Source organism: Hyperoodon ampullatus (genome assembly GCF_949752795.1).
Source record: "Hyperoodon ampullatus genome assembly, chromosome: 14".
NCBI classification, from domain to species: Eukaryota; Metazoa; Chordata; class Mammalia; order Artiodactyla; family Ziphiidae; genus Hyperoodon; species Hyperoodon ampullatus.
Genome location: NC_136927.1, coordinates 54,192,880 through 54,220,022, shown reverse-complemented (window position 1 = coordinate 54,220,022; position 27,143 = coordinate 54,192,880). Strand labels below are relative to the sequence as shown.

Here is a 27,143-nt window from a genome sequence, read left to right as displayed (position 1 = left end):
TCCGCCCGCGCCCGCCGGAGCCTGTTCGCGTCGACTGACCAGAGTCCGCGAATTCAACGCTCCGAGCCCGTTCGGACGGCCCCGACCCCCAGGTAAGGCGCAGCAGGGGCGAGTTTCTGGCCTTGCCGGCCTCCCCTGGGCCGGCCTCGTCCCGGATCTGAACCCGCGGGGGCGGCGAGGCGGGGGCTTAGGCCGTGGGGCCCTGACGCTGAGGGGCTGGCCGGGGGAGGGGGCGGGGAAGCCGCGTTCTCAGAGGGGCCCGCCGAGCCCTGGGGTCCCCACACGTCCAGATCCCATTCTCACGATTTTCGAGCTCCAAGCCTCCTCCGATGCCAGAATTAAAGGCTGCTTCTCCTGCGCTTCCATTGTGGGCATTTATCCCAGTCTCTAATATTGTGGTGAATGGGATCATCTCCCCCCAGTCGAGCGTCACGAGGCACCGTTCATTCCTTTCTTCAGCGTCTAGAATAGGGTCCCTGCGCGCCGTAGGCGCCCCTGGAATGTTTGGCTCCTGTCTAGGGCCGCCTTCCATCCTTCAGCTGTTGGGGGACCTTCCCGAGCTCGAGAAGAACCTTGCCCCGAGTTCTTTAAGAATCCCCCCGCTTGGGTGCCGCCTTCTCCTAAGTCACAGTTGTACCTCTTCGCTCCTGGTCGCTCCGTGGAAGCCTTTTGTAGCGCCTTTCCCACCACACCCCTCCGGTCGGGCTGCCCAGATTGCCATCCCGGCGCCACCATTGCTTGGATGACCCTGGGAAGATTGCTTCTCTGAGTCCCCGTTTTCTCATCTGTAGTAATAAGATCCTCAGGGGGTTTCTGAGGCTCCAGTGAGTTTATCTGCATAAATTGCTTAGGATAGTTCCTGGCCCAGAGTAGGTGCTCAATAAATGTTAGCAGTTATTCCTGCTTCTCGGCATTCTCTGTCTGTGTATCTAGCTCCCCTTCCTCTTCTACCCTTCTCCCCGCAGATTTGAGGACCAGGAAAGTGTCAGATTTATTTGTGTTTTTGGCCCCAACCTGGTACTTACTACACTGCTGGGCACATGGCAGGCACTTAATAAATTGTAGTTTAGAATCTTTAATTATAAAGCCATCAGTTCTCATACTGGGGCTTTGGAACCGGAAGGAAATGCTGACCTACTTTTATCTATTTCAACTCATTGCTGAAATTACCTAAATTATCCTAGTTCTGCCCTCTTTTATCAGTTTTTAAATCTAACCTTTTGGTTTCCCGGAGGCCCTGGGTTTTTCAGGTATCTTAAAAAAAAAAAAGAAAAGAAAAAGAAAGAAAGAAAGAAAGAAAAGGAGAAGCTATCATTCAGGAGGCTATTTTTGCCCTGTGAGGGAGTAGGTGTAAGTGGCTGCTTCCTACACAACCTATTCGGAGGCCTTCCGAGGTTAATTCATCTACTTACCACAATTAAAGGAGGGGATCATTCTTGGAAAATTAAATCTCCTGCTGGGGGAGAGTATCAGATCTAGGTAACTAATCCTGTGCTGAAACAGGTTCTGCCTAAGGAAGTTTGGTCTGCTGGTGAGGCTGGTGCCTGGAGTTGGAACCTGTCTCTGAACGCTGGGGAGGGTGTGGTGACCTTGTCGGAGCACCTGCTATTGCTGGGTTGGGTATTGAGAGCAATTAGAAACTGGATGAATCACGTCTCGAAAACTGACCCCAAGCAGGGAACTGAAATCCCCACTGTACAAATACTTTAAAGCTCCAGGACTGAGAATTTAAAGCCTAGGTAGGTGTTTCCAAGTTCAGAGGGTACTTACTGGTGTGTATTTCTAGGGATGGTTCAAAAGCCTTGGGTTAGAGGAAGAAAGGGAACTAACTTAACTTACCGAGCATCTGTTTTAGGCTAGGCTTTGAACTACATGCTTTCACGTATTATTCAACCCTGCTACCACTGGCCTTGGGATGTCAGTTCTATGTCCATTTTACAGATGAAGAAAAATGAGTTTGAGATATTGAGTGACCTTCCCAGGGTTTCCTAGCTACTGTGTGTCAAAGCCAGGATTCAAACCCGGGTCCTCTTGGCTCCACAGCCCATGGCTAACCAAATACCAGGATGACTCAAGTGATAGGTAAAGAAAGGAGTTGGGGGGTAGAGGGGGTCCCTGGAATCATAATGTCCTATAAATTGTTCTTTCTCTGTGCTGGACATTAAAAGTTCATCAGTAGAAGTTTGTTAAATTTAATGCAGCACCTTTTTGTCTCTCCCTTTTTCTTCTCTCTACCCTCGTTAAGACAAAGTTTTTCAGATTTCACTTAAATATGAATCACAGTTTAGAAATTATAATTATCACCCTACGACAGAGGTTTCTTTTTCTTTGTACAAAATTCAAGTTGTCATCATTCTCCTTTCACTGAGTTTAATGAACACAGGCTGTGTTTACTGGTGTCTTATGAATCTGACAAACATGAGTGTTGTCTTGGCCTACAGACTTAAAATAGATTATAGAAGGAAGTACAGGTCTAAGTGTATGTCCAAATATGGAACTTGAATGCTATAACGAAATTAGAAATGCAATTTTAGAAATAATTATGCCGTTGAGTAAATGTTTACCTCTTTTGAAGGCTTTGATGCATTGCTTATAACCGTGAGGTTTAGAATGAGAAAGCCTTTGTCTGCACCTTTTTTTTCTTTATATAAATTGAGGACTTTTTAAAAATTAATTAATTTATTTTTGGCTGCGTTGGGTCTTTGTTGCTGTGCGCGGGCTTTCTCTAGTTGCGGTGAGCGGGGGCTACTCTTCGTTGCAGTGCACGGGGTTCTTCTCATTGCGGTGGCTTCTCTTTGCTGTGGAGCACAGGCTCTAGGCATACAGGCTTCAGTAGTTGTGGTGTGCAGGCTCAGTAGTTGTGGCTCACGGGCTCTAGAGCACAGGCTCAATAGTTGTGGCGCACGGGCTTAGTTGCTCCGAGGCAAGTGGGATCTTCCCAGACCAGGCCTGGAACCTGTGTCCCCTGCATTGGCAGGGGGATTCTTAACCACTGCGCCACCAGGGTAGTCCACCTTTTCTTTTTTTTTTCTTTGCGGTACGCGGGCCTCTCACCGTTGTGGCCTCTTCCGTTGCGGAGCACAGGCTCCGGACGCGCAGGCTCAGCGGCCATGGCTCACAGGCCCAGCCACTCCGCGGCATGTGGGATCTTCCCGGACCGGGGCACGAACCCGTGTCCCCTGCATCGGCAGGCGGACTCTCAACCACTGCGCCACCAGGGAAGCCCCCACCTTTTCTTTTTTAACTGTACATGAAATGTGTGCTTTTATTGCATGTAGATATTTACATTAAATTATTAATTTGCAGACCAATTTTGTTTCAGTTAACAAGCCTTTAAAATGTGGCATATAAACTAAATTGCTTTTAATTAAGCAGGTGTTTATGGCATAACATGCTATTTTGAGTAACTGAGTAAAACCTTTTGTAATGGGTAAGCGTATGATATCAGAGAAAAAGAATCATGCACTGAGCTTCTGGAGGTTTATTTTTTTAAAAAATAGACAAATTAAGCAGTCTTATTTAAATTCATTTAAAAGTTTTTTTTTATTTCGAGTTAGAGATTTTATTTGTGAGTTGCAATTTGCTTTCTAGAACATGTACCCGTAAAAAAAAATTAATGACCTAAATATCCTCACTTTTAGAATAGAATGTGAAACACTGATATTTCTCTGCCAGTTCAAGATATCAGATATTTTATTTAAGGGCACACTTATCTCTTTTTGACCTTTAGGTTCCCTTACAACAATTAGCAGAGACATTTCCTTTGCTTTCCACTAAGACTGATTTCTGCTTTGTCTGAACTTTCATTGTTCACTTTACAACCTTCTGATGGCCTTTCCATTCATTTCCTTCTTGCATCAGAATTCCTATCTCACATTTCAGTCTCCACCCTAGGTTGACTTGTACTTAAGTATTGAGTGCTGTGAGAGTGCCTATTAGAAACGATAAAAAAGGGATGGGGGTGGGGCCGCTGACTGCTTTTTTGAAAAAATTTCTCCTATTTCAGGTAGAAGCTGCTTCATCAGTGTATCTAGATTTGGGTGCCTATAGAAGGGAGAGTGTGATTTGATTTTTAATTTAATGATGTTTCACAGATTCCTGCTTTTCATTTAGTTACAATAAAAAGTTTAAAGAGTAACTAACATAACAAACACCTGCCTACTCTTTGCCTTGATTCGCCAGTTGTTGACGTATTGCCACATTTGCTCTTTATACATCTACTTGTTGTCCTGAATGATTGGAAATAAGTTACAGAAGACATCATGACATTTCATCCCTAAATACTTCATCATCTTTATCTCCTAAGAGTTAGGACATTCTCCTACCTAACAGCCAACCATTATCATAGTTAAGAAGTTGAAAATAATTCCGTATTGTTGTGTGATAGGTAGTCCAAATACAAATTTTTCCTATTTTACAAAATACATCTTTTACAGCTGTTTAAAAAATGTAGATTTACAGTCAAGTTTCATTTATCAAACTTGGTTTTCATAGCTCTTTTAATCTAGAACCGCCACCCTCCCCCACCCCGACCTCTTTTGAATTGTCCAGGCCAATTGTTTTATAGGATGGCACACATTCTGGTTTTAACTGTTTGTTTCCCCTTGGTGTTACTTAACTAATTCCACTTCCCTTTATTTCCTGTAAACTGGAAATTAGGTCCAGATGTTGATTGGATTTAGCATAAATACAATATGTTTGGCATAAATACTTCATAGGTAGGTTGGCCATATTACCAGGTTTCTCCAGTATAGTCCTGTGGCCTGTTTTTGCAGCATAATTATTAATAGTGCCCCTTTATGCTCTCTTGAAAGTATTCCGGTCTGGATAATAAATTAAGTGGTCACTATTTATAAGTGATGGTGTGCCCTTCAGTTTGTCTCCTGTCAGGAGGCCCATCAGATTATATTGTTCCACTACTTATGATACTAAGATTGATTGCTTGGTTAAGGTGGCGACTGCCAGATTTTTTTATTGTAAACGCATGTTTTTCTGTTTGTAATTAAGAAATAATCTGTGGGATGATCATTTGAGACTGTGTGAATATCTTGTACCCCAGCAGTCCTTAACTCATGGTTTTAGAGTCCCTTGACGTGGTTACAGTGCTAATTGTATTTAAATGATTAAGTTTTGACATTGAGATTGGTCTTTTTCAAAGGCAGAATTGTTTTATTTATCCCCAAACATTTCAGGATCCCCAGACAACTTAAATATGGGTTGCCTGCCATTTTAAATGCTTTTTCTGTTGCTTGTTGCAGCTTTCTGTCCCTTGAACACACTAAGAATAATGTCCCTGCATCAGTTTTTACTAGAGCCAATCACCTGTCATGCCTGGAACAGGGATCGTACCCGTAAGTATGCTATTAACTTTGCTCCTTTATTTTGGTACCTTTGATTCTCTTAGATGTAGGTACTTTTAGGGATCACATATTTCAATATCATATGTGAACAGGACATAGATATAGCTTCAGAGAGAACTAGGTCAGTCCTTTGGTTTACAGGTAGAGAAATCGAGGCTGAGAGGGTTGGAAGGACTTTCTAGTGGTTACACCCAAGTTAACGTCAGAGCCGTAATTAGCACTCAGGCCTTCTGGCTCCTTGTCCACTTCTTTTTCTACAGTACCACCTGGAGGACAGTTTATATCAGAGACATCTTTCATTGCCCTAATAACCCAATGTCTGGGACATTGTACAGTAACACTCATCACCCAGCATTTAGTCAGAATACTAGGACCTAGAAATAAGACATATATGGTTTACAAAGTGGCGTAATGAGAGCAGTATTATCTAGTGTTTACTATGTTATTTATAATAAGCTTGAGTTTCCAGTTTTATAGCTCTAGCAAACTAGAAAGGGATGGAGAAGACTTTTAGAAGTAGGTGTAGTACAGCAAGCAAAGTGCAGGTAATATGACAAGGAGAAGGCAAAAAAAAAAAAAATTGGGGACTTCCCTGGTGGCGCAGTGGTTGAGAGTCCGTCTGCCGATGCAGGGGACACGGGTTTGTGCCCCGGTCTGGGAAGATCCCACGTGCCGTGGAGCGGCTGGGCCCGTGAGCCATGGCCGCTGAGCCTGCGCGTCCGGAGCCTGTGCTCCGCAACGGGAGAGGCCACAACAGTGAGAGGCCCGCGTACCGCAAAAAAAAAAAAAAAAAAAAAAAAAGTCTAAAAACAGAAGTGTAGTATTATGTCCATGAGTTATTTTTAAAAGTTAGGTATTTATTCACTGTCTAAAATAATAGCTTTATTGAAATATAATTCACATGTCATAAAATTCACGCTTTTGAAGTATACAATTCAGTGGTGTTTAGTATATTAAACAGAATTATGCAACAATCACCACTGTCTAGTTTCAGAATATTTTCATCACTCCAAAAAGAAACTATGCCCATTAGCATTCACTTCCAATTTTCCTCAAAACTTCCAGCCCTAGGCAACTACTAATCTACTTTCTGTCTCCATGGATTTGCCTGTTCTGGATATTATGTATAAATGGGGGATATGATAGATGGGGGAACTATTAAATGATTGACCTAAAGTTTGGGTCATAGACTTTAATTTTAAGAAATCGATATTTATTTTTAAAAAATGGATGAACTAGAAAGGAAAAAATACCAGTATAAGTTCCAAAAAAATCCATCATATATGTATATTCCTAACATTTTAGATTGGTCTAAGAGAGTTCTCTTGAGAATTTTATTTTGTGATTTATATTGGCTTTATTGTAAAGAAAAACTTCAATATATTTTATCAGTAGTATCAAGGGTTGTTGGGGGGTTTTTTTGTTTGTTTGTTTTTATAAACTAGTGGTTCCATCCTGGGTCTATGACAGCAGTAATGAAAGCCTATGAGCTATTTTTAGTATCTCAGAAAGTCTAACAAATTAAATATTTGTCGTTAATAGTGTTGTACAGGCAAACTAAAATGTCAAATATATTTACTGTGGACTAAAATTATGTCAGTTAAGGGAATTCCCTGGCGGTTCAGTGGTTAGGACTCAGCACTTTCACTGCCGGGGCTCTGGGTTCGATCCCTGGTCGGGGAACTAAAATCCCTCAAGCCTAGCGGCTGGGCCAAAACAAAATAAAATAAATAAAATTATATCAGTTAAGTATAATAATATTATTTATTTGTTACTGGTTAGAACTTTAATTGACAGTTGTATATGTTTCTAATAAAATGAATTTTTTAATTCAGTTTTTCTAGAAAACATTTTAAAATACAGGGTCCAAGTAGAGGTAAAAATAATAAAGGAATTCTTCAGGACGAATATTGGGAACCATTTTCTGAAACCGCTTTCCTGTTCCTTCCTTCAATCTGTTTTTAAAATGCCAACTGTAACATCCCTTTTTTTAATGACAGTTTCGAGTTCAGGTGTTAACTATTGACTTTTTTCTCCAGAGATTGCCCTTAGCCCCAATAACCACGAAGTCCACATCTACAAGAAGAACGGGAGCCAGTGGGTGAAAGCTCATGAACTCAAGGAGCACAACGGACACATCACAGGTAAAAAAGGGAGATCACATGAGCTTAGTACGGCATTTCCAAGTCTAGCACGCTTCTGTGTAAACAGATAGCCTAGTAAAGGAAGTCTGCCACGGTACTTAGTGCAGCATTTACTGATTTTTCTTGAGAAAATTTGAGAAAATATATAATAGTGACCTCAGTTTTTAAGTGCGTCTCTGAGCCCAGCTGGTATGCAGTGCTCTGCTAGTGTTACAGAAAACACAACCTACTCTGGGGACTAGAGAGCTTAGATTAGATGAGACATGAAAGCAAAACCAGACAGCACGTCAGCTGTGTGCAACTGCAAGCCAAGCTGTGTTCCCAAGTCCTAAGGGAACGCTGTGTCTTCCAGAAATTTCCTGTATGTTGTTTTTAGGGCAAGGAAGACATTCCAAAATATCGAAAAGGACATAGAGTAATATAACAAACACCCATATTCCTGCCACCCAGAATTAGCAGCTATTTATCTTTTTTCCTGTGCCAGAAAACTTGGGAAACAAAGATTTGATTATAAGAAGTATATTATTATAAGAAGTATTATTCCAGATAATGGTAAAGTCTCCTCTCACCACCAGTCCTATTCCTCTCCCCCAGAAGACACTGTAATTGGTATGACATTGTCCCAGTCCGTTTTTTATACTTTCACATACGTGTATGTGTGTCTGTGTGTCAGTGTGTGTAAGCAGTCTTTAGTACTATTGGCTAGAATTTTTAAATACTGCATAAATGGCATCATAGCATGCATCTCCTGTGGCTTACTTTTGCATTCCACATTGTTTCTCAGTTCTCTGTATGTAGGTGTATCTAGATCAAATTGATTCCTTTTACCCGCTGGGTAGCATTTCATACCTCATCTATTTACTCTTTCCTCCATTGAAGGATATTTAAGTTGCTTCCACTTTTTCCCTGTGACATTTAAGTGCTAAATTGAGCGTCCCCGGGCAGATCTCCATTCAGGTGTGAATGTCTCTGGGAGACTTGCTGTACCACAGGGGTGCAAACATCTTCAGCCTTGCCAGGCAGTGTCAGATCGCCTGCATTCCAGCAGCCCTGATAGGCGTGCTTATCTTCCCACACCCCACACATGCTTGATAGAAGCAGACTGGCTGATGAGTGATCTTTGGTCACTCTATAAGCTTCATTTCCCTGATTAATAGAAAGGTTGAGCAGATGTTTATTAGCCACCTGGGTTTTCATTTTCATGACTTTACTGTTCAAAACTCCTAACCATTTTTCCATTGAGTTTTTAACTTGTTCTTGTCAGTTTGTAGAAGACTGGATTGTAAAGCATTAGCTCTGAGGCAGATTCCTAAGTGTACAGTAAGTTTCATCTTTGACAAAAACTATCAATGAATAGTTGGGTAAAGGTAGCAAGCAGAGCAGTGTTGAGTTTTATTAAGCAAGTGTGAAATAAAGGAGAAGGAAGAAAAAATGGAGAATTTTTACAATGTTTTCAGAATTTAGTAAACCATATCTTGATACCAGATTTCAAGACAGTGTATTGCTTTGTTGTTAAATCATGTCTGGCTACTGTTTTTTTTTTTTTTTTTTTTGGTACACGGGCCTCTCACTGTTGTGGCCTCTCCCGTTGCGGAGCACAGGCTCCGGACGCACAGGCTCAGAGGCCATGGCTCACGGGCCTAGCCGCTCCACGGCATGTGGGATCTTCCTGGACTGGGGCACAAACTCGTGTCCCCTGCATCGGCAGGCGGACTCTCAACCACTGCGCCACCAGGGAAGCCCTGTCTGGCTACTTTTTAAAAAAACATACTAACTTACTGCTGCGTTCAGGGAGAACTCTTGGTCTTTGACCCTTACTACCATAGTTTCTTTTTTATCCTATTTTCTAAGTGATTCAACTGCTTTAAACAATTGCCAAGCACATCAAAACTTATTCTTCATAACTTTTCAATTATAAATTTCTCACCACAGTCTTGTGTTTCCCTTCTTACATGATTTTTTGCACTTAAGTGGGCAGCACAGGGACTGATGGTAATTTTCTTTTTTTTTTTTAATTGGGACCCTTGAGTTTTGGCTCTCATCCCCTAATATACTGATTAGCTTAAATATATCCTTCCCCCCAATCAGAGAAAAACGTAGTATGTTTTGACCCTCTGCACCCCTTACATTGTATCCCCAGCAAAAACTTATGACCATCCCTTCTTGCTTTTACCAGTGCTTTGTATGTGATGCCAGTCAGGAACCGACTAACTATATTACCAAACCAGCACGAAAGACATAATTTCTATTTTTGTTGCTGTTGCTTTCCCATGACCTTATTTTTATGAGGTTTGGCCTATTGTCTTTAAGTCCCTTTGCCAGTGGCCTTACAGCCTAAAAATAAGAACACTCATATTTTAAATTGGAATTTTAACATTAGGAAATACTTATAAATGAGCAAGGGCCAAGATGAAAGACCAAAGAAATAGCCAAAAAAGTGAAATAGTTAGTTATGTCCTTTTTCTCCCCCTGCTTCTCTTCTGGAATCCTTTGAACTTGGGCCTGTTTTCTGTCCAAATGCTCAAATGACATTTTTTTTTAGATCTGAAAAAACTGTTGTTGGCAAAGTCTAAATATAACTCTGTGGCAGGAGACCAAGGATCAAACTTAATTTCTCAGAGAGATAGTAACTACGGAAAAGGAAAATTACCCTCTGAAGCTTTTTAGAAGAAAAGTCTGCTCAGTACTACAGAGAAAAAGAGTATGGCATGCATCAAAGGGATATCAGAGTTCTGGTGTTTTTCTCTGACTTTGTTGTTTTGTGTTAAATGCTTGATCACCATCTCCTTTAAAAAAAAAAAACATTTTACTGTGGACACTTTTAAATAGACAGCATATAAAAGCAGAGTAATGTAACGAGACCCTATATACCCATGACTCAGATTCAGCAGTTATCAATTCACAGCTAATTTTGTTCTCAGCTCACTCTCAATTCTTCTTCCTGTACTATTTTCAAGTACATCCCAGACATTGCATCACTTCATATTTCAGTTTGCGTCTCTAAAAGGTAAGGACTCTTCAGCAATAACCAATACAATAGTCTGTTTTAATTGGCATCCTAATAAGGTACACACATGGTTATGATCAGTTGATCTATTAAGTTTATAGGTTCCCTTCTTTCTTTTCCTTCGCAATTTATTTGTTAAGAAAATTGAGAAATCGGGTTGTTTGTCCTGTAGTGTTTTCCAGAGCCTGGGTTTTATGGATTGCAAGCCCATGGTGTTTCACATATTTCTCCGTCCTCTGTGTTTCCTGTGAATTGCTAGTTGAAGTTAGGTGGTAGTAGGTTCTTCCATGAAGGAGGCACATAATGTCCGGTTGTCTTTCTTTCTGTGATGTTAGCAGTTGTTCATGATCAGTGCCCATAGCCATTAATTTAATAGTGGCTGCAATATGATAATATTCTAAATCTATCATTTCTTCTCTGTTAGCTGGAATACATTCATAAAAGAGATGCTTACCTTCATCTACTATTTGGTTATCCTGAAATATAGTTAGTATAGGAAAGACAGGATAGATATTAGATTCGTTTTCTTTTCCTTCGAAGTCTTCGGATGGCAGGAAAACAAAAAAAGGTGCAACGCTAAATTAGCAAGAGATGAGAACTTGCCTTTACTGAATATTTGCCCTTCCCACTCTGTTTTTAACAAGTGTGTGTTTTAAAAGAGTTAAAAGCTAATGTTATCTAAAAACAGGTTGAAGGGGGCTTCCCTGGTGGCGCAGTGGTTGAGAGTCCACCTGCCGATGCAGGGGACACAGGTTCGTGCCCCGGTCTGGGAAGATCCCACATGCCACAGAGTGACTGGGCCCGTGAGCCATGGCTGCTGAGCCTGCGCGTTCGGAGCCTGTGCTCTGCAACGGGAGAGGCCACAACAGTGAGAGGCCCACGTACTGCAAAAAAACCAAAAAAAATAAAAACAGGTTGAGGCTAAGACTCTGGTTTTACAGCTTCTATATTCAAATGAAAGATGTAGCCACAGAAGTAGACTTAGAACTATAAAACGAAGCAGAAGGCAGTTCCTTGTATTTTTCTTAGAGAATAAGGATCTATTGATTTTTTTTAAGCACCTCAGGAATTCTTATAAAATACATGTGTGTGTAATTAAAGTGGTGGTGATATTGGAATGGGGTGAAATTTGAGATTGTCAAAATCATTACAGAATCACTGAGTTTTCTCATTACAAGGCAATATTCTGGATATTAGAGGATGTATTAGTCTTCTATCGCCATGTCACAAATACTACACACTTAGCAACGTAAACCAAAACACATTTATTATCTCACAGTTTTTTGTGCATCAAGAGTCTGGGCTTGGCTTCTCTGGGACCTCTGCTCAGGGTCTCATAAGCTGTAATCAAGGTGTCAGCCACGGAAGGGCTGTTCTCATCAGAGGCTCCACCAGGGAGGGATCTACTTCCAAGCGCCTTCAGGTTGATGGTGGTAGAATTCATTTCCGTGCAGCTGAGAGATTCATGGCAGCTTGCTTCTTCAACAGAGGGTAACAGAGAAAGACCTTGAGAGTCTCTAGCAAGAGGGGCGCCATGCTCTTAGGTAATCTTGTGCACTGGTCACATCCATCTCAACTTCCCAGCATTCCACTGGTTAGAAGTGAGTCAGGGGTCCTGCCCACACCCACAGGGAGGGGGTTCCTACAGAGTCGTGAACACCAGGAGGTGGAATCTCGGAGACCACTCCAGGGTCTGCCCACCACAGTAGTTTCAGAGACTCGCTTCGTATTGTCAGGAAGCTGGTAATCAAGTTAGGAAAACAAGACAGTCATAAAAATAACTATTTTGCATCACACTTCTGGGAATTTATCATAAGGAGATCATTTTAACCAGAGCAAGAAGGTTATGTGCCTGAATGTTTATTCCAGTTTTATCTATTCTAATAAGTGATTGGGAATAAAACGTACAACAATGGGATGTTTTGGGAAATTATTATGATAAGATCAGTGTTCTAAAATAATGTATTACCACTGCTGATTTATAAAAAACAGGAGAAAATGTTTGCCATGATATTAGTATCCTTTGCGGGAAGAATGTGTGTGAAGAATGGAAGCAGGGCTTTTTTGACTTTGCATATGTCCCATTGTGATGTTTGTCTCGTGATAATATATGGGTTTGCTTTTGTAGTTAAAAATAAAAGTTAGGGCTTCCCTGGTGGCGCAGTGGTTGAGAGTCTGCCTGCCGACGCAGGGGACAGGGGTTCGTGCCCCGGTCTGGGAAGATCCCACGTGCCGCGGAGCGGCTGGGCCCGTGAGCCATGGCTGCTGAGCCTGCGCGTCCGGAGCCTGTGCTCCGCAACGGGAGAGGCCACAACAATGAGAGGCCCACGTACCGCGATAGATAGATAGATAGATAAATAAATAAATTTAAAATCTAATAAAGAGAGCTGCAAAGCTGTCCTATAATGAATAGATTTAAAATAAAAGTACGTATCCCTGAGAATACACTTCCCCATCTTTTTCCCTTCACTGGTATGAATAATTGAGCTGACTATTCCTGTAGGTGAATGAACATAAACTGTTCACACTACTAAAGTCACTGTGATTTATGGCTAATGGAGACTTTGATTCTTACTTTTTTCATGTAAATGTTAAGAATGTTAATTATTTTTAGAGACATATCTATAATAAAAAATTATTAGTAGTATTTCTATACGTTCAGTGTTAAGTTATACTTATAGAAAATACCTCATCAGTAACTATAAAATGACTGAGTCATAGCAGATTTTACTCTTGGTATATAACAAACTGACCTTGACTTTGGGATCCTTCATAGAGGCACCAAGTAAGTAAAAGTCTGATCAAATAAGAAAAATAAATCTTACATTCAGATACATATTTAGGTCTTTTCCTCATTTAGATGCAAAGATACTCAAAGACTCTTTCATAGAACCTGTATCATGTAAAAAAGGTATTTCGGTTAGTTTAAAAAACAGTGAGCTTCAGAAGAATCATAATTTATATTTTCCCCTCTCTATACTGATGATTGTTTACCCTATATGTTGTTTTATTTGTAGGCCATATAGCACACTTTCAGTTAATATCATGGACCAAGGTCTGTTACTGAATGAATAAAGGTACTTTCAGAGCAAAAAAAATCCAATAAAGAAGGAAGAAAAGGGTCTTCAGATCAGATATTCTAAAGATATGTGGCTGGGTGTTAAGAATGCCCCTGCTTGGTTTGTCACCTCCGCAATTATAACAGCTCTGTTCTGCCTGGCCTCCAGAGGATCCTGAGTTACGGAACTTTGCAGAGAAACATCCTTGCCTTTGTGTGTGAGGTGGTGACCAGGACCATAGGTGGGGAAGGATGGGCTGGGGAGGAAGGTCCCAAGCCCACATCCAGCCCTGCCATGCTGGTGCCCTCCTGCTGGTGCCGTGTCAGTTGTCGATGGCCAGGCAGAGCAGATGCCACCACATCTCAACTTGCAGGTATCGACTGGGCTCCCAAGAGTGACCGCATCGTCACTTGTGGGGCTGACCGCAATGCCTACGTGTGGAGTCAGAAAGATGGTGTCTGGAAGCCGACCCTGGTGATCCTGAGAATTAACCGTGCAGCCACTTTTGTCAAGTGGTCCCCGCTAGAGAACAAATTTGCTGTGGGCAGCGGAGCACGACTCATTTCTGTTTGTTACTTCGAGTCCGAAAATGACTGGTGAGCAACATGAGTATTTTTATCTCTCTGTAGAATCATACATTTGGACTGCTGTGTCCTTGGTGACTTCTTGAGGCACTGGGTGGAGGCTTAACTGTAACTTCATCTTTTCCTCATCTGGAGATTTTTTTTTTCCTTTGAAATTCTCCATTCTCTCTGAGCATTTTTCCTTCTTCTGTGTGCAATGAGTCCAATCTCACATCTTTCTCATATTAATATCGAACTGTGGTTTCCATGTTCTGATGTCCTGACTTGTTTGTTCTTTAAGATGCTACAACTCTTCTCACTCTGTACTGTCTAAATTGCTGTTTTCTTACTCTGATATATAAATTATTATAAACTTGAAAGATGCTCAGTGCCCTAAGGAAGTTTTTTTCCCTGTCTCTATTGACTTAAAATATCTAGGAGTCTTACAGATAACAATATTCTCCTTTCTTTAAAGTTTTATACCAAATCTGTGTCCTGGTATAATATTTTACTTGTTTAAACTGTTAAACTTTAAAATTTGACCAGAATCTCAGAAATATAATCAGCCTGTTGTACTTACTTTATACTGTAAACCACTTGGAGCTGAGCCAGCCAAAATACAGGGATTTATTTAATGGCTAAGTAAGTTATTTTAACTACTCCTTCCTGCTTACTTTGATAAGGAAACCACTCTGCTGTACCTGGCACATGTTCAGAAAGGGTGGTAGATACGCTTCAACATGGAATTGTCATTTAGTGCGAAACTGGCAGTGTTTGTACTAAAAATAGATGGGTACACATTACTCTTCATGTGTCACTGTCTGAGACAAGGAAAGGAAGGGATTATCACATTACAGTTTGTAATTTAGTAAAACCTCAGGAATTTTGATTCTTTGAAACAAGTCTGAATTTGCAACAAGATTGAATTTTGAATTGAAGACCTGCGGTTTTTCTTGCTTGCAAGCATGTGTAAAAATAAGGCTAACAAAATGTTGCCTGCAAGAAATTGTTTAGAAGGCTCACTGTAACAAATAGATTAGAAACAGCTTTTTTCCTGGGTAGCTTTCAACCTCAGTGATTTTGCATTTTTATTCATTGAAAAATAGTCTCAGATTCAGGCAAATTGGGCTTTACTGTAGTACAAGGTATTGTCCCTTGAACAAGCCATTATGTTCAGGGGAATGTCTCAGCTATGGCACTGTAATTCATTTGTAGGATGCAAGTACTTTAAAACAACCTCTAAACGCCTTTAAGGTAGAATAACTGTTATAAAACAAGTCAGAATGTTGTCTGTTTTTCAGAAAAGCCGCTACGAAAAAGATTCTATAGAAAAGTGATTTAACATTCAAGGAAGGGCGCTCTGCTCGAGAGTAAGTCTCTCAGCTCCTAAGCAGCAGAACAGCATTGGTTTTTAAGCAGCAGTTTAGGGACAGAAATTGAATTAGGCCAGAATAATGACTGATCTTAGACATAAACATTTTAGTGGAGCTAGAGAGTTAGTCAGAGGCCCATCACCAGCAAGAGGTTCTGCTAATTTCTTGATTTCTCTGTGAAAAAATAAAGAATTTGCAGCTTCACGGAGACTTAGAAAGGAAATTAAACTATTTTACAACCCAAACTTAACCCAAAACAAAGGAACAAATCACTGAATATTTGTAATAAAAATTCAGCAGACTTCCCTTGTGGCGCAGTGGTTAAGAATCCACCTGCCAGCGCAGGAGACACAGGTTGGAGCCCTGGTCTGGGAAGATCCCACATGCCGCAGAGCAACTAAGCCTGTGCACCACAACTACTGAGCCCGCACCCTGCAACTACTGAAGCCCGCGCACCTAGAGCTCGTGCTCTGCAACAAGAGAAGCCACCGTAATGAGAAGCCTGCGCACCGCAACAAAGAGTAGCCCCCGCTCGCCAGAACTAGAGAAAGCCCACGTGCAGCAACGAAGACCCAACGCAGCCAAAAATAAATAAATAAATTTATTTTTAAAAAAAATTCAAGTGATTTCAAACCTCAATTTTTATTTCAAAGGTTAGAGTTACACATAATGTGAAAGTCCATGGGGGACGGTATGAGAGTTAATCCATAAATATACTTAATGATGAGGATCCTCTGGTAGCTGGGAAAGTTCCGAACTGGCTGCTCTGATCAAAGCGTCAAAGCCTGAAAGACAGGAGAGCAAAGGGGCCACATATGGTTCCCCTTCCTCTCTTCCTCTAGAAACGCACCTTCTCTCTGGTAGAACACTCGGCAGCCATGTGAGCACCACGTGTAGGTGTTTTCACCTGACACACATTTGTAGGTCATTTGGGGATGGTTGCTTGATGTGTGGATAAACTAAAACGGGTTTTCTCTTGTAGGTGGGTAAGCAAGCACATTAAAAAACCCATTCGCTCCACGGTCCTCAGCTTGGATTGGCATCCCAACAACGTCTTGCTGGCAGCAGGATCCTGTGATTTCAAATGCAGGTGGGAACGAGTGAGGATTGATAGACGGCCTTGAGCTCTTCGTTTTTCATCTTTCAGCAAGTATTTTTGAGGTTCCTTTTCTTTGTAAGGTACTGTGCTAGGCCCCATGAGGGTCCCAGAGATGAAAGGAGCTTGTGATCTAGAAAAGGAGCTACAACAAGTGTGGAAATCAGGAGGTATCAATAGAAAGCAGTGGACCAGGAGGGGCAGGCGGAGGGATGCAGGGGCGGAGCCAGGAAGTTTCCTCAGGCAGAACATCCAGGTACAGGGTCCCCCGCTCCCACGGTGTTATTTCTCATTTCATACCCAGGCAGCAGACTGGGCAAATTCCAGAGTGAAACCAAGATCAACAAAACAGAGATGAACAGGGCACTGCTGAGCTGTTATTGTGCGGTTCCTTTTCAGTTAAATCTCTTTATTTGTCATTAGCATGAGACTAGAAGAAACACAGCCACTTTGCTGAGAGCTTTAAGGGTCATACAGTGTAATTGCTTTTTAAAGCTGTTCTTTATCAAGAAGGCTCCCCCCTCCCCACCCCGGCCTTAGCCAGAAGAAAAGCAAATGTTGCTTCATGTTGACTCTATGGTGGGCTGGGAGGTGGGGTGCAGCATTCTTTGGTAAGCTATGTGGAGAAATTCCAGAAAACCTGGCCAGGGATTTATATCCAAGAATCCTCACGGGGTTTTTGGTTTGGGTTTTTTTTTTTAAAGGATATGTATGGGAATTTGGCTGTGGGATGGGAGTACAATAGTGTCAAGGTACTTTTTGGAAAAATATTGGCTCTTCTACTTGAGAACCAGTGTTAACAGTAAAGATTTTTTCATATTCAGGAGTTTTGTTGTTGTGATGTGTTACCCAGAGTCATTCCAGCTCCCTTAGAAGATGGAATTTAACCATACCACCTGGGTTGTCAGGCTGTGTCTAAAAATCTGCTTGTACAAATAGCTTACAATTCTGTTGTTAATATTACTTTCCAGAAATAAACTTGGCTTTGACCTGTGGTCCTGTGGGTAAGGGTCTTTTCTGGTCGAACTCTCAATTTGGCAGCACAGTTCTTCCTGGCTTCTGATGACTAAAGCAGTAGCCATCGTGATGCAGATTTAAAGCACAGAGATTCTGAGGTCACATCATCTAACTTACAGATAATTCGAGGCTTCCTTTGCCTCTCCACTGTCCTGCCTCTTCCAGAGCTGCTGCCGCCATTATTGTTTTAGGGGGAAAATATCCCAGATCGCTTCAGGAGTCTTTAAGTTTCAGAAGTTTTTGAAGAGAAGCTGTATAAAGAAATAGCATTGGAGGGCAGATCCCCAGCTGTTCTCTAGCCCTTCTGCTTCCCAGCTCTGGGTCAGAACATCCTTACACACAGCTTCATGGAATTAGAGAAAGAGACTGATGACCCTAGGCTGTAAAGGACCCGCCATCATCCCAGACGAGACCTGCCACAAAGGCTGGACACTGGATCTGAGGGTGACACTAGGGAGAGCCTGCCCACTCTCACTGGCCTCCCTTGACTTTCTCTTTGGATGTCTCTTTCTTCCTTTCTTTCCTTCCTTTCTTTCCTTTCCTTCCTCCCTTCCTTCTTTCCTTCCTTTCGTTTTACCAGGTCTTAGTTGGAGCAGGCGGGCTCCTTAGTTGCAGCATGTGGGATCTAGTTCCCTGGCCAGGGATCAAACCTGGGCCCCCTGCATTGGGAGCATGGAGTCTTAACCACTAGACCACCAGGGAAGTCCCTCCCTTTCTTTCTTTAAATGAGTTAATACTAGTGGTTTATTGCAGAGTAGCAAATAGTTTCCTCTCTCCTACCATTTGACTGTGTGGGCTCTGGACTGCTGTGTTAAGAATGATGGTGAAGCAGACACGAAAGTATGCTGTGCTCATTTAGCAGAGTCTGCCATGGGCCAGGGAGCGGGGAGGGGCAGGACAGCAAGGTCCTCCGCTGGATACACTCCAGGAGGGAAGGGCTTTGTGTCCATCACTTCTAGAGCTGCGCCCTGAGAGTGGTGCCTGACACGACCTAGGCCAAACTTGAATCAACTGTAGGCAGCCCTTAGAACCCTTCTGTGTCTTAAGAGGTTTGTGTATCTGAACTTGTCTGTCATCAGGTTTTGCTTTTTTTTTTTTTTTTTGTGGTTCGCGGGCCTCTCACTGTTGTGGCCTCTCCCGTTGCGGAGCACAGGCTCCGGATGCGCAGGCTCAGCGGCCATGGCTCACGGGCCCAGCCGCTCTGCGGCATGTGGGATCTTCCCGGACTGGGGCACGAACCCATGTCCCCTGCCTCGGCAGGTGGACTCTCAACCACTGCACCACCAGGGAAGCCCATCAGGTTTTGCTTTTGATGAGTCAGTATCTTTTCATTTTGGGACACCTTACAGCAGCTGCCTGTGGCCTGTTTCTATATACGGATATTTTCATTTACTCCTTCCTTCTCTTCCTGCCCTTAAACCACAGAGTGTTTTCTGCCTACATTAAAGAAGTGGATGAGAAGCCAGCCAGTACACCCTGGGGCAGCAAGATGCCTTTTGGTCAGCTGATGTCAGAGTTTGGTGGCAGTGGCACTGGCGGCTGGGTGCACGGGGTCAGCTTCTCCGCCAGCGGGAGCCGCCTGGCCTGGGTCAGCCACGACAGCACCGTGTCCGTTGCCGACGCCTCAAAAAGTGTGCAGTGAGTGTCTGCCTTCATCTGGGCTTAGAGAGGAGTGGGGTGGGATCTTAGCAGCTGGCCTGAGGCTGCCTTTCCCTGGGTATAAGTGCAGGGCACCAGCATAAAAATCCGAACCAGGTTGCAAGGCAGCCTTTAAAGTTACCTTCACACATTTAGATTGTCCATTTGGGGAAATTTTGAAGACTTAGGTCTCACTTCCAGAAACACTTCTTAATGGAAGTGCTGATTGTGATTCCTCCAAAGGAGTCTCCTGGTTTGCTTCTGGTAAGAGTTCCTTCAGACGGCAGTTTAGTCTGTTCCTGTGAATTCCTCACAACATGTAAATGGCATCAGGCAGCCTTAGATGAAGTGGGAGATGTATTCTTACTCTGTAGTCAGTGGACAGTGCTCCATTCATGTGGGCCTTCATGCAGTGACACTTGACACCCTGGGAGCCAGTCCCCCTGGTGTGTGCGCTGGGGGAGCCCGAATCGCAGAGACTCGCTGTGAGGAGGTGCCTGCTCGGCCCTGAGGAGAGCAGTGTGTGTCTCATCAGACTTCAGTTTGTGTCTGCTTATCGTGTCTAGAGGGAGAGGGTGACTGCAGTCCTTTCCGCTTGTGAATCTTGGTTCTGTCCCGGTGAATCCTTTCCGTTGGCAGCTAAAGGTAACCCACCTGTAATGGTTTCCTGACTTGTCCCCCGTGCAGGGAACCAGTCACATCTGACTCCCCCTGCCCCACACTGACAACAAAGTGACATTTCAGAAAGAATATATATATTTTACTGATTGGGGTGAATTTTTTTTTTAATTTTTTAAACACCCCCCCAATCTAAATTATGAAGCCTTCCAGAAGATTTCTGTACATATGTAGACACATATATCTTTTCATTTTTAACTCCAGTGGGATTATGGTATACATTTTGTATAGTAATTTGCTCTTTGTCATTCAATAGTGTTTTGTCATGGCTATTTGATTTCTGTACAGTTTATTGTAATGCATAATAAGCTCTTAGCACATGCTTATATTATAAGCTCTTGTCTACCTTTGAATTGATTTATTATTTGGCTTCTCCGGTCCTGCAAGTCAGATTACATCCTCTACCCTTCTCCATATCAGAGTATTTCATGTAGTAAGAGCCAGGTATGCCACAGAAGAGCCTAAGATGAGGTGTTAGGACTTTAATCCAATACCATTTGTACTGAAGGGGATAGGGCAGGGGTGTCTCCTGAGACACAGTTTCAAAATGCATCATCTTTTACATGGAGCCATATGATCCTACTTCAACAACCAGCATGTTTGCTGCCGTATCTGTAATCTCTCGGCCAGATGACCATGAAGCATACGTGTACACACACACACACACACACACACGGCCCATTCGCATGTGAGCTCCTGGCTGGCCAACACTGTGTCGTGTTCATCGGTGGCCATAGCTCCTGCCCCAGTGCCTGGCCGGGCACAGAATAGACTCCCATAAGTGTCTGTGGTCCCAGCCCTCTAGGAGCCCACGTGAGCACAGGCGAGGAGAGGGGAGCAGAGAAAGGCCTTCAGTCCCGCGTGACGGTGACAGTCAACTCTAGGAGGCCAGAGAAAGGAGCAGCCACTGCAGGCTGAAGTGGTCCAGGAAGGCTGTTCATGGGGGTGATGAAACTCAAGCCTCGTTTCAGAGACTGGGGTGGACTTTGGAAAAGCAGGAGGAGCAGAAAGGGTGTGTGGGTAACGGGGCAGGGGGAGCCAAGGCCGAGGCGGCAGAGAACCAGTGCTCCTGGGACCGCAGTGTAGGGCAGTTTGTGGTGAGCAGGGGTGTAGGAGGGGTGGGTGCGGGAGGGGTGGGCACAGCCAGAGGGGGCAGAGGCCTGCACATCTGCGGGTCACCTCAGGGCTGGCTCATGCTGGAGATTCCTGGAGGCCTGGGTTATGGGGCTCTTCTTAACGTAAGTGTTCTTTCATCCTGCCAAAGCCCCCACGAGAACGGGTCCTTTGTCGTCCGTGTCTGAAGAGGCTGCGTGGTCTGCTCCATCTCGGGTTAACACTGTTCTTGTGTTCAGGGTCTCAACTCTGAAGACAGAGTTCCTGCCCCTCCTGAGTGTGCGCTTCGTCTCGGAGAACAGCGTCGTGGCCGCTGTAAGCATCTCTCTTGCACCGGGGCCTGTGCTTACTCTCCAGAACGGGAGCAGGGCGTGCCCTGTGGCTGTGCGCATGAGCACGGAGCAGCAGCCTTGTAGGGGAAGCCGCTCGAGAGGCTCCCATGGTGGGGCCGCTCTGCTGGGGCGCTCGCTGGGCGCACACCCTGCAGAGCCTGACCGATCCCTCGTTTCAGGGCCATGACTGCTGCCCCATGCTCTTTAGCTGTGACGACCGCGGCTGCTTGACCTTCGTCTCCAAACTAGACATCCCAAAACAGAGCATCCAGCGAAACATGTCGGCCATGGAGCGCTTCCGCAACATGGACAAGCGGGCCACGACCGAGGACCGCAACACGGCCCTGGAGACGCTGCACCAGAACAGCATCACGTAGGTGCCGCCCAGCCCCCGGCCCGACGGCTGTGCAGAAGTGTTAGGTGACCAGGCTGCCCTTCTCCCCTCTTTGTTTCCTGACGGGTCCTTGTGATGTTCTGTGTCCTGCAGGCCCAGACATCCGTTCAGGAACGGGGGCGGCGAGGGGTCTGTATCTTCCCGGCTGCAGGCTCTTACTTCCAACTCGTCACAGAGAGCGAGCCGCCCCCACGTAGTCATTACGTCCTTCAGGGCATAGACGGTCTGGGCGTCCCGCGTGCGGAACGCAGGCCCTGCTGCGGGCCTGTAAGCTGGCGCGGCCTGTCAGGCAGCCTCTTCTGGGTCTTGCTTTCTCAGAAACTTGACTGAGGACAAAAGGAGACCTTCCTGAATGTCGTGTTCCTCTAATAGTGAGCACCTGACAGTCATATCCTGTTTGAAAGGTAGCTGTCACTTCAGCCATGGATTTCAAGTAAGGTGTACAAGTAAGAAGATCGTTTAACTAGAGAGACAGATTTTTCAGCATCATTATGACAAAACAAAAAACTCCTTTACTTATTTTTCATCAGGCATCTGTGATTAAATAAGACAGTAGAATTGTGTCGTGTCCAGAAAGCTTGGTGGGTTTTTTTTTTTTTCAATCTAGAGGAGAAATGCACTGTGTTCTTTTTTTTTAAATTTATTTTTGGCTGTGTTGGGTCTTCGTTGCTGTGCGCAGGTGCTCTCTAGATGTGGTGAGCAGGGGCTACTCTTCATCGGGGTGTGCTGGCTTCTCATTGCGGTGGCTTCTCTTGTGGGGCATGGGCTCTAGGCGCACCGGCTCAGTAGTTGTGGCTCATGGGCTCTAGAGCGCAGGCTCGTAGTTGTGGCACACAGGCTTAGTTGCTCCGCGGCATGTGGGATCTTCCCGGACCAGGGCTCGAACCTGTGCCCCCTGCATTGGCAGGCAGATTCTTAACCACTGCACCACCAGGGAAGCCCTGCACAGTATTCTTTGACTAGACATTTTGTGTTGAGAGACTTTAATGTGGGTGATTATCATGGGAAGAATAATGGAAACCTCTAGACTTTCTCTTTGAGAGAATTTCTTCTTTTTTTATAAGATTTGTATTACTTTCTTTTTTTAATTATTTACTTGGCTGCGCTGGGTCTTAGTTGTAGCATGCGAACTCTTAGTTGCAGTATGTGGGATCTAGTTCCCTGACTAGGGGTCAAACCTGGGCCCCCTGCATTGGGAGCTCAGAGTCTTAGCCACTGGACCACCAGGGAAGTCCCTCTTCAAGAGAATTTCTAACTGCAGGTTGTTATGTTCAGCAGAAAGGGCCACTGGACTTAAAATAGGCTGGAAATAATCTGTGCTCTATTGAAAAGTAGTCATTTGAAGGCATAGCAGAACTTTTCTCCACACTTTTCAAGTTTCTCTGTCTTGAATGATTTTCAAAATTATTTTCTGTGAGGTTCTCTTAAGCTTCTCTGCAGACTGTGTATCTGTAAAGAGACAGCTCTCATTGCCGTTTTGAGACTTTGAGGTTAGGAATAAAAAGACCCTTGCAGATTGGCGTGACTGCTTTTATTTGCAGATATTAAGTCCTCTTTACCCTAGAGCAGGGTCAGCACACTTTTTGTATAAGGAACCAGAGAGTAAATTTTAGGCTCTGAGGACTACACGGTCTCCATGACAATTACTACAGCCCTGCCATGTGGCCTGCAGGCTGCCATGGACAGTACAGAGATAAATATGCATGGATGTATTTCAGTAAAACTTTATAGGGACTTCCTTGGTAGCACAGTGGTTAAGAATCCACCTGCCAATCAATGCAAGGGACACATGGGTTCAAGCCCTGATCCAGGAAGATCCCACATACTGCAGTGCAGTTAAGCCTGTGCGCCACAACTACTGAGCCTGCGCTCTAGAGCTCACCAGCCACAACTACTGAAGCCTGCGTGCCTAGAGCCCGTGCTCCACAACAAGAGAAGCCACCGCAGTGAGAAACCCACGCACTGCAACACAGAGTAGCCCCCACTCAGCGCAACTAGAGAAAGACCACGCGAGCAGCAACAAAGAACCAACGCAGCCAAAAGTAAATTAATTAATTTAAAATTTTATTTAAAAATAAAATAAAACTTTATAGACACTGAAATGTGAATTTCACATAATTTTCATGTCATGAAATAATAGCCTTTTAATTTTTTTCTAAGCACTTAAAATTGTAAAGGCTATTCTCTAGCCCATAGGCTGTGCAGAAACAGGTGGTGTGTGCCATCCCCTTCCCCACAGGGAATGTTCTAGGCATTTCGGGGAGAAAGACAAATATTGTCTGAGCTGTGGAATTGGTTTTCTTGAAAGTTTTTCAGATAATCAGGCTAAGCCAAGTTGTTTCATCAGTCTCCTCTGCTGAGCTTGGTTGGAATTTTGTGGTGTGTCTGAATGTTGCTAATATTAATAATGATTAATTTCAAATGTAAGGAGAGCTTTTGACTCATATGCCCTCATTGTCCTAGAGGGTAATTTGGGAGTTTTGGCTTGGAGCCAGTTGGATTTCAGTCATGCTTCATGATGCCTCTAGTATTTTATTTTATTTTTTTGCGGTACGCGGGCCTCTCACCGCTGTGGCCTCTCCCGTTGCGGAGCACAGGCTCCGGACGCGCAGGCTCAGCGGCCATGGTTCACGGGCCCAGCCACTCCGCGGCATGTGGGATCTTCCCGGACCGGGGCACGAACCCGTGTCCCCTGCATCGGCAGGTGGACTCTCAACCACTGCGCCACCAGGGAAGCCCTCTAGTATTTTTTTTTTTTTTTTTGTAGTACGCGGGCCTCTCACTGTTGTGGCCTCTCCCGTTGCGGAGCACAGGCTCCGGACGCTCAGGCTCAGCGGCCATGGCTCACGGGCCCAGCCGCTCCGCGGCATGTGGGATCCTCCCCAACTGGGGCACGAACCCGTGTCCCCTGCATCGGCAGGCGGACTCTCAACCACTGCGCCACCAGGGAAGCCCTAGTATTTTTTTTTTAAGCACTGTGTCTATTTCAGTCACAGCTGTGGTTGTGGCCTCTCCTGGCTCCGCAGGGTGCACGCTGTGTGGCCTGAATTGTCCTGCTTCTCCACGTCCCTCTAATTAATGCACATTCTTAACTTTTCTCTCTTTCCAGTCTTTTTCTTTTCTGGAATCTGGTAATAAAATACATTTTAATATTTTCTGAGTCAGATCCCTACAGACTAATATCTATGGACACTTTAAAGGAATTGATAGAAAATTCGTTTCCTGAAAATGCTGTTACCCTTCTAGGAAGGTTGGAGCTCACTTCCACCATGTGCCTTACAGTCTCTCTCCTGTCTTTGCCTTTTTTCAGTCAAGTGTCTATTTATGAGGCAGACAAGCAAGATTGTCGCAAATTTTGCACTACTGGCATCGATGGAGCCATGACCATTTGGGATTTCAAGGTATCGTCTATCTTTCAGAACAGATCTCGTTTGTGTTGGAAGTCTTCCCATGAGAAGACTGGTCCTCATTTCTTGGACCCAGCCGTCAGCTGCGGTGCACGTCAGGAGCGCGGTGCACATCAGGAGCGCGGTGCACTGGCTGTGGTTCTCTTGAAACCCTGGGAGTTGTTACAGGAGAGAGCCGCACTTTCTCACCGAGGTGGAGTCCACACTTCTGGAGGTCCTCGGAGTAGCTGAGGGGGGCTGGGGGCTGCTTTTGTGGCGGGCCCCAGGTTGGGCCCGGACTAGCTGAACTCTGTAGACGTGTTTTTATGGTTGACACCAACTAGTCGGGTCAGCACTCACTGTCTGCCTGCCGGGTGCCGGGCCAGGTGCTGGCACTGAGGACGTGGACGTGAAGGAGCCCTCGGGGAGCTCGTCGTGGGAGAGAGGGGAGGGTGGGGGTCGGGTGGGGCTCCGGGAGAGGAGCCAGTGCCTCTGTTTTCACCTTGAGGAATTGGGGGGCTGCACGGACTGCCTGAGCTGCCTCTCCGGGCGAGCGGTCTGAGCTGCAGGGGCAGCACGTGCAGAGCAGCCAAGCAGCTCAGGGGGCACGTGCTGCACTCAGGCCCCGCTGTGGGGCCTGCGGAAGCAGAGCAGAGCGGGCCCTGCCTGCGGGCAGCTGGGGGCTGCCCCGGAACCGACGTGGAAAGGCACCTGCTGTGACATGCAGGTGGCCTGGACCCTGGACAGTGGCTGCCAGAGTGAACGTGTGGCGGGGATGTGCCTCCAGCCGTGCTGGGGGGCAGGGGGTGGCCAGGAGGTTCTGGACTAGAGGGATTTAGGAGGCCGCGTGGAGGGGTGTTGTGACCATGAAGGACAAACGCCGGAGGCCTCTGCACCCTCCAGCTTCGGGGTTGGGTTGAGGAGGCGGGGAGGAGGGGCAGGGCTAAGAGCAGCTCCGGTGTGCAGCTCTGCGGACTTAACCCCCAGAAGTTAAACGCTTACAGAATTCTGCCACTGCCTGTGCGGTTTCATGATTGATGTTGCTGCCTCTACACGTCTTGCCCTTGTTACCTTCACCTGCTTTGGGGCATCGCGCACCTGTGCAATTAGCTCCACCTGGGCGGTTAGCTCCGCCCTTCATCCTTTGATCCCTGTGGCCAAGTCCTTTCTCCTGTGCGAGTGAGCTGGGAAGTTCCAGCGCATTTTCCTCTCTGGTCCGTCCGCCTTTGAGCACCGCTAGGCGTTGTGCACCAGGCTGGCTGCGTGAGGGCCACAGAAACATGGGAGTGCTTGCCATCAGGGCATCTGGATTGAGGGCCAGTGACACAGATGATAAGCATATACGTGCCCTGGGAGCAGGCGTGTGCCCGGAGCCTGTGGGCTGGGGCCGTGGGGACAAGGCGGCGCAGGGCCTGGAAGGGCCAGCAGGGGGAGCCCTGTCTGGGAGAGTGTCTGCAGGCCATAGTCCCGGAGCCCATCTCAGAGGGAGTGGGTCTCAGCCAGGAAGGAGGGGGTGTGGGGTAGTGCCTTGGGGAAAACGCCAGGATGGCCAGTCCCCACTGACCATCGGTGTTCTTCCTGCCGCTCTCCAGACCTTAGAGTCTTCTATCCAGGGCCTTCGGATAATGTGAAGCTGAGTGAGCCGCCCAGATCCAGCATGAGGACGGACAGGCTGCGCCGGGCAGCTCCGCCATTCGCATGATGGGCAGGAGAGCCGGCCGCCAGGAAACACTGAAGACACATATGGCGCAAACCTTGTTGTGTGTTTTGTTTGAGGATAATTGGTGAAAGTGTTGGTTTTTTAAAAGCAGCAGTGATTTGGGTTTTGTTTTTTGGTTTTTTGTTTTGCTATTTCATTCCATTCTTGACCAAAGCTTCTCTTTAAGTAGTTTATTATGGACAATTGTCACACTAACTTAAAGGAAGGGGTGGGGGAGGTATGTAAATTGTCCGCTACAAAATTAAATAAAAATACTGAATGTG

The 27,143-nt window shown here is 45.1% G+C and overlaps 1 protein-coding gene across 1 annotated transcript; it reads left to right on the top strand.

Moving 5' to 3' along the window:
* ARPC1A (actin related protein 2/3 complex subunit 1A) lies at window positions 1-27,143 on the top strand. The gene is made up of 10 exons (XM_079718454.1): window positions 1-92; window positions 5,259-5,351; window positions 7,400-7,504; window positions 13,944-14,166; window positions 16,489-16,596; window positions 19,045-19,257; window positions 21,288-21,363; window positions 21,560-21,753; window positions 25,085-25,175; window positions 26,753-27,143. The coding sequence occupies exons 2-10, from the start codon at window positions 5,288-5,290 to the stop codon at window positions 26,789-26,791; spliced, it is 1,113 nt and encodes a 370-aa protein (XP_079574580.1). The 5' UTR covers window positions 1-92; window positions 5,259-5,287; the 3' UTR covers window positions 26,792-27,143.

What these genes read in the sequence shown, in the direction of transcription:
- ARPC1A (XM_079718454.1), top strand. Translation starts at nt 5,288, where the DNA reads ATGTCCCTGCATCAGTTTTTACTAGAGCCAATCACCTGTCATGCCTGG. An exon ending in GACGCCTCAAAAAGTGTGCA is followed by an intron (nt 19,258 to 21,287) that starts GTGAGTGTCTGC and finishes TCTTGTGTTCAG; the next exon opens with GGTCTCAACTCTGAAGACAG. An exon ending in CTGCACCAGAACAGCATCAC is followed by an intron (nt 21,754 to 25,084) that starts GTAGGTGCCGCC and finishes GCCTTTTTTCAG; the next exon opens with TCAAGTGTCTATTTATGAGG.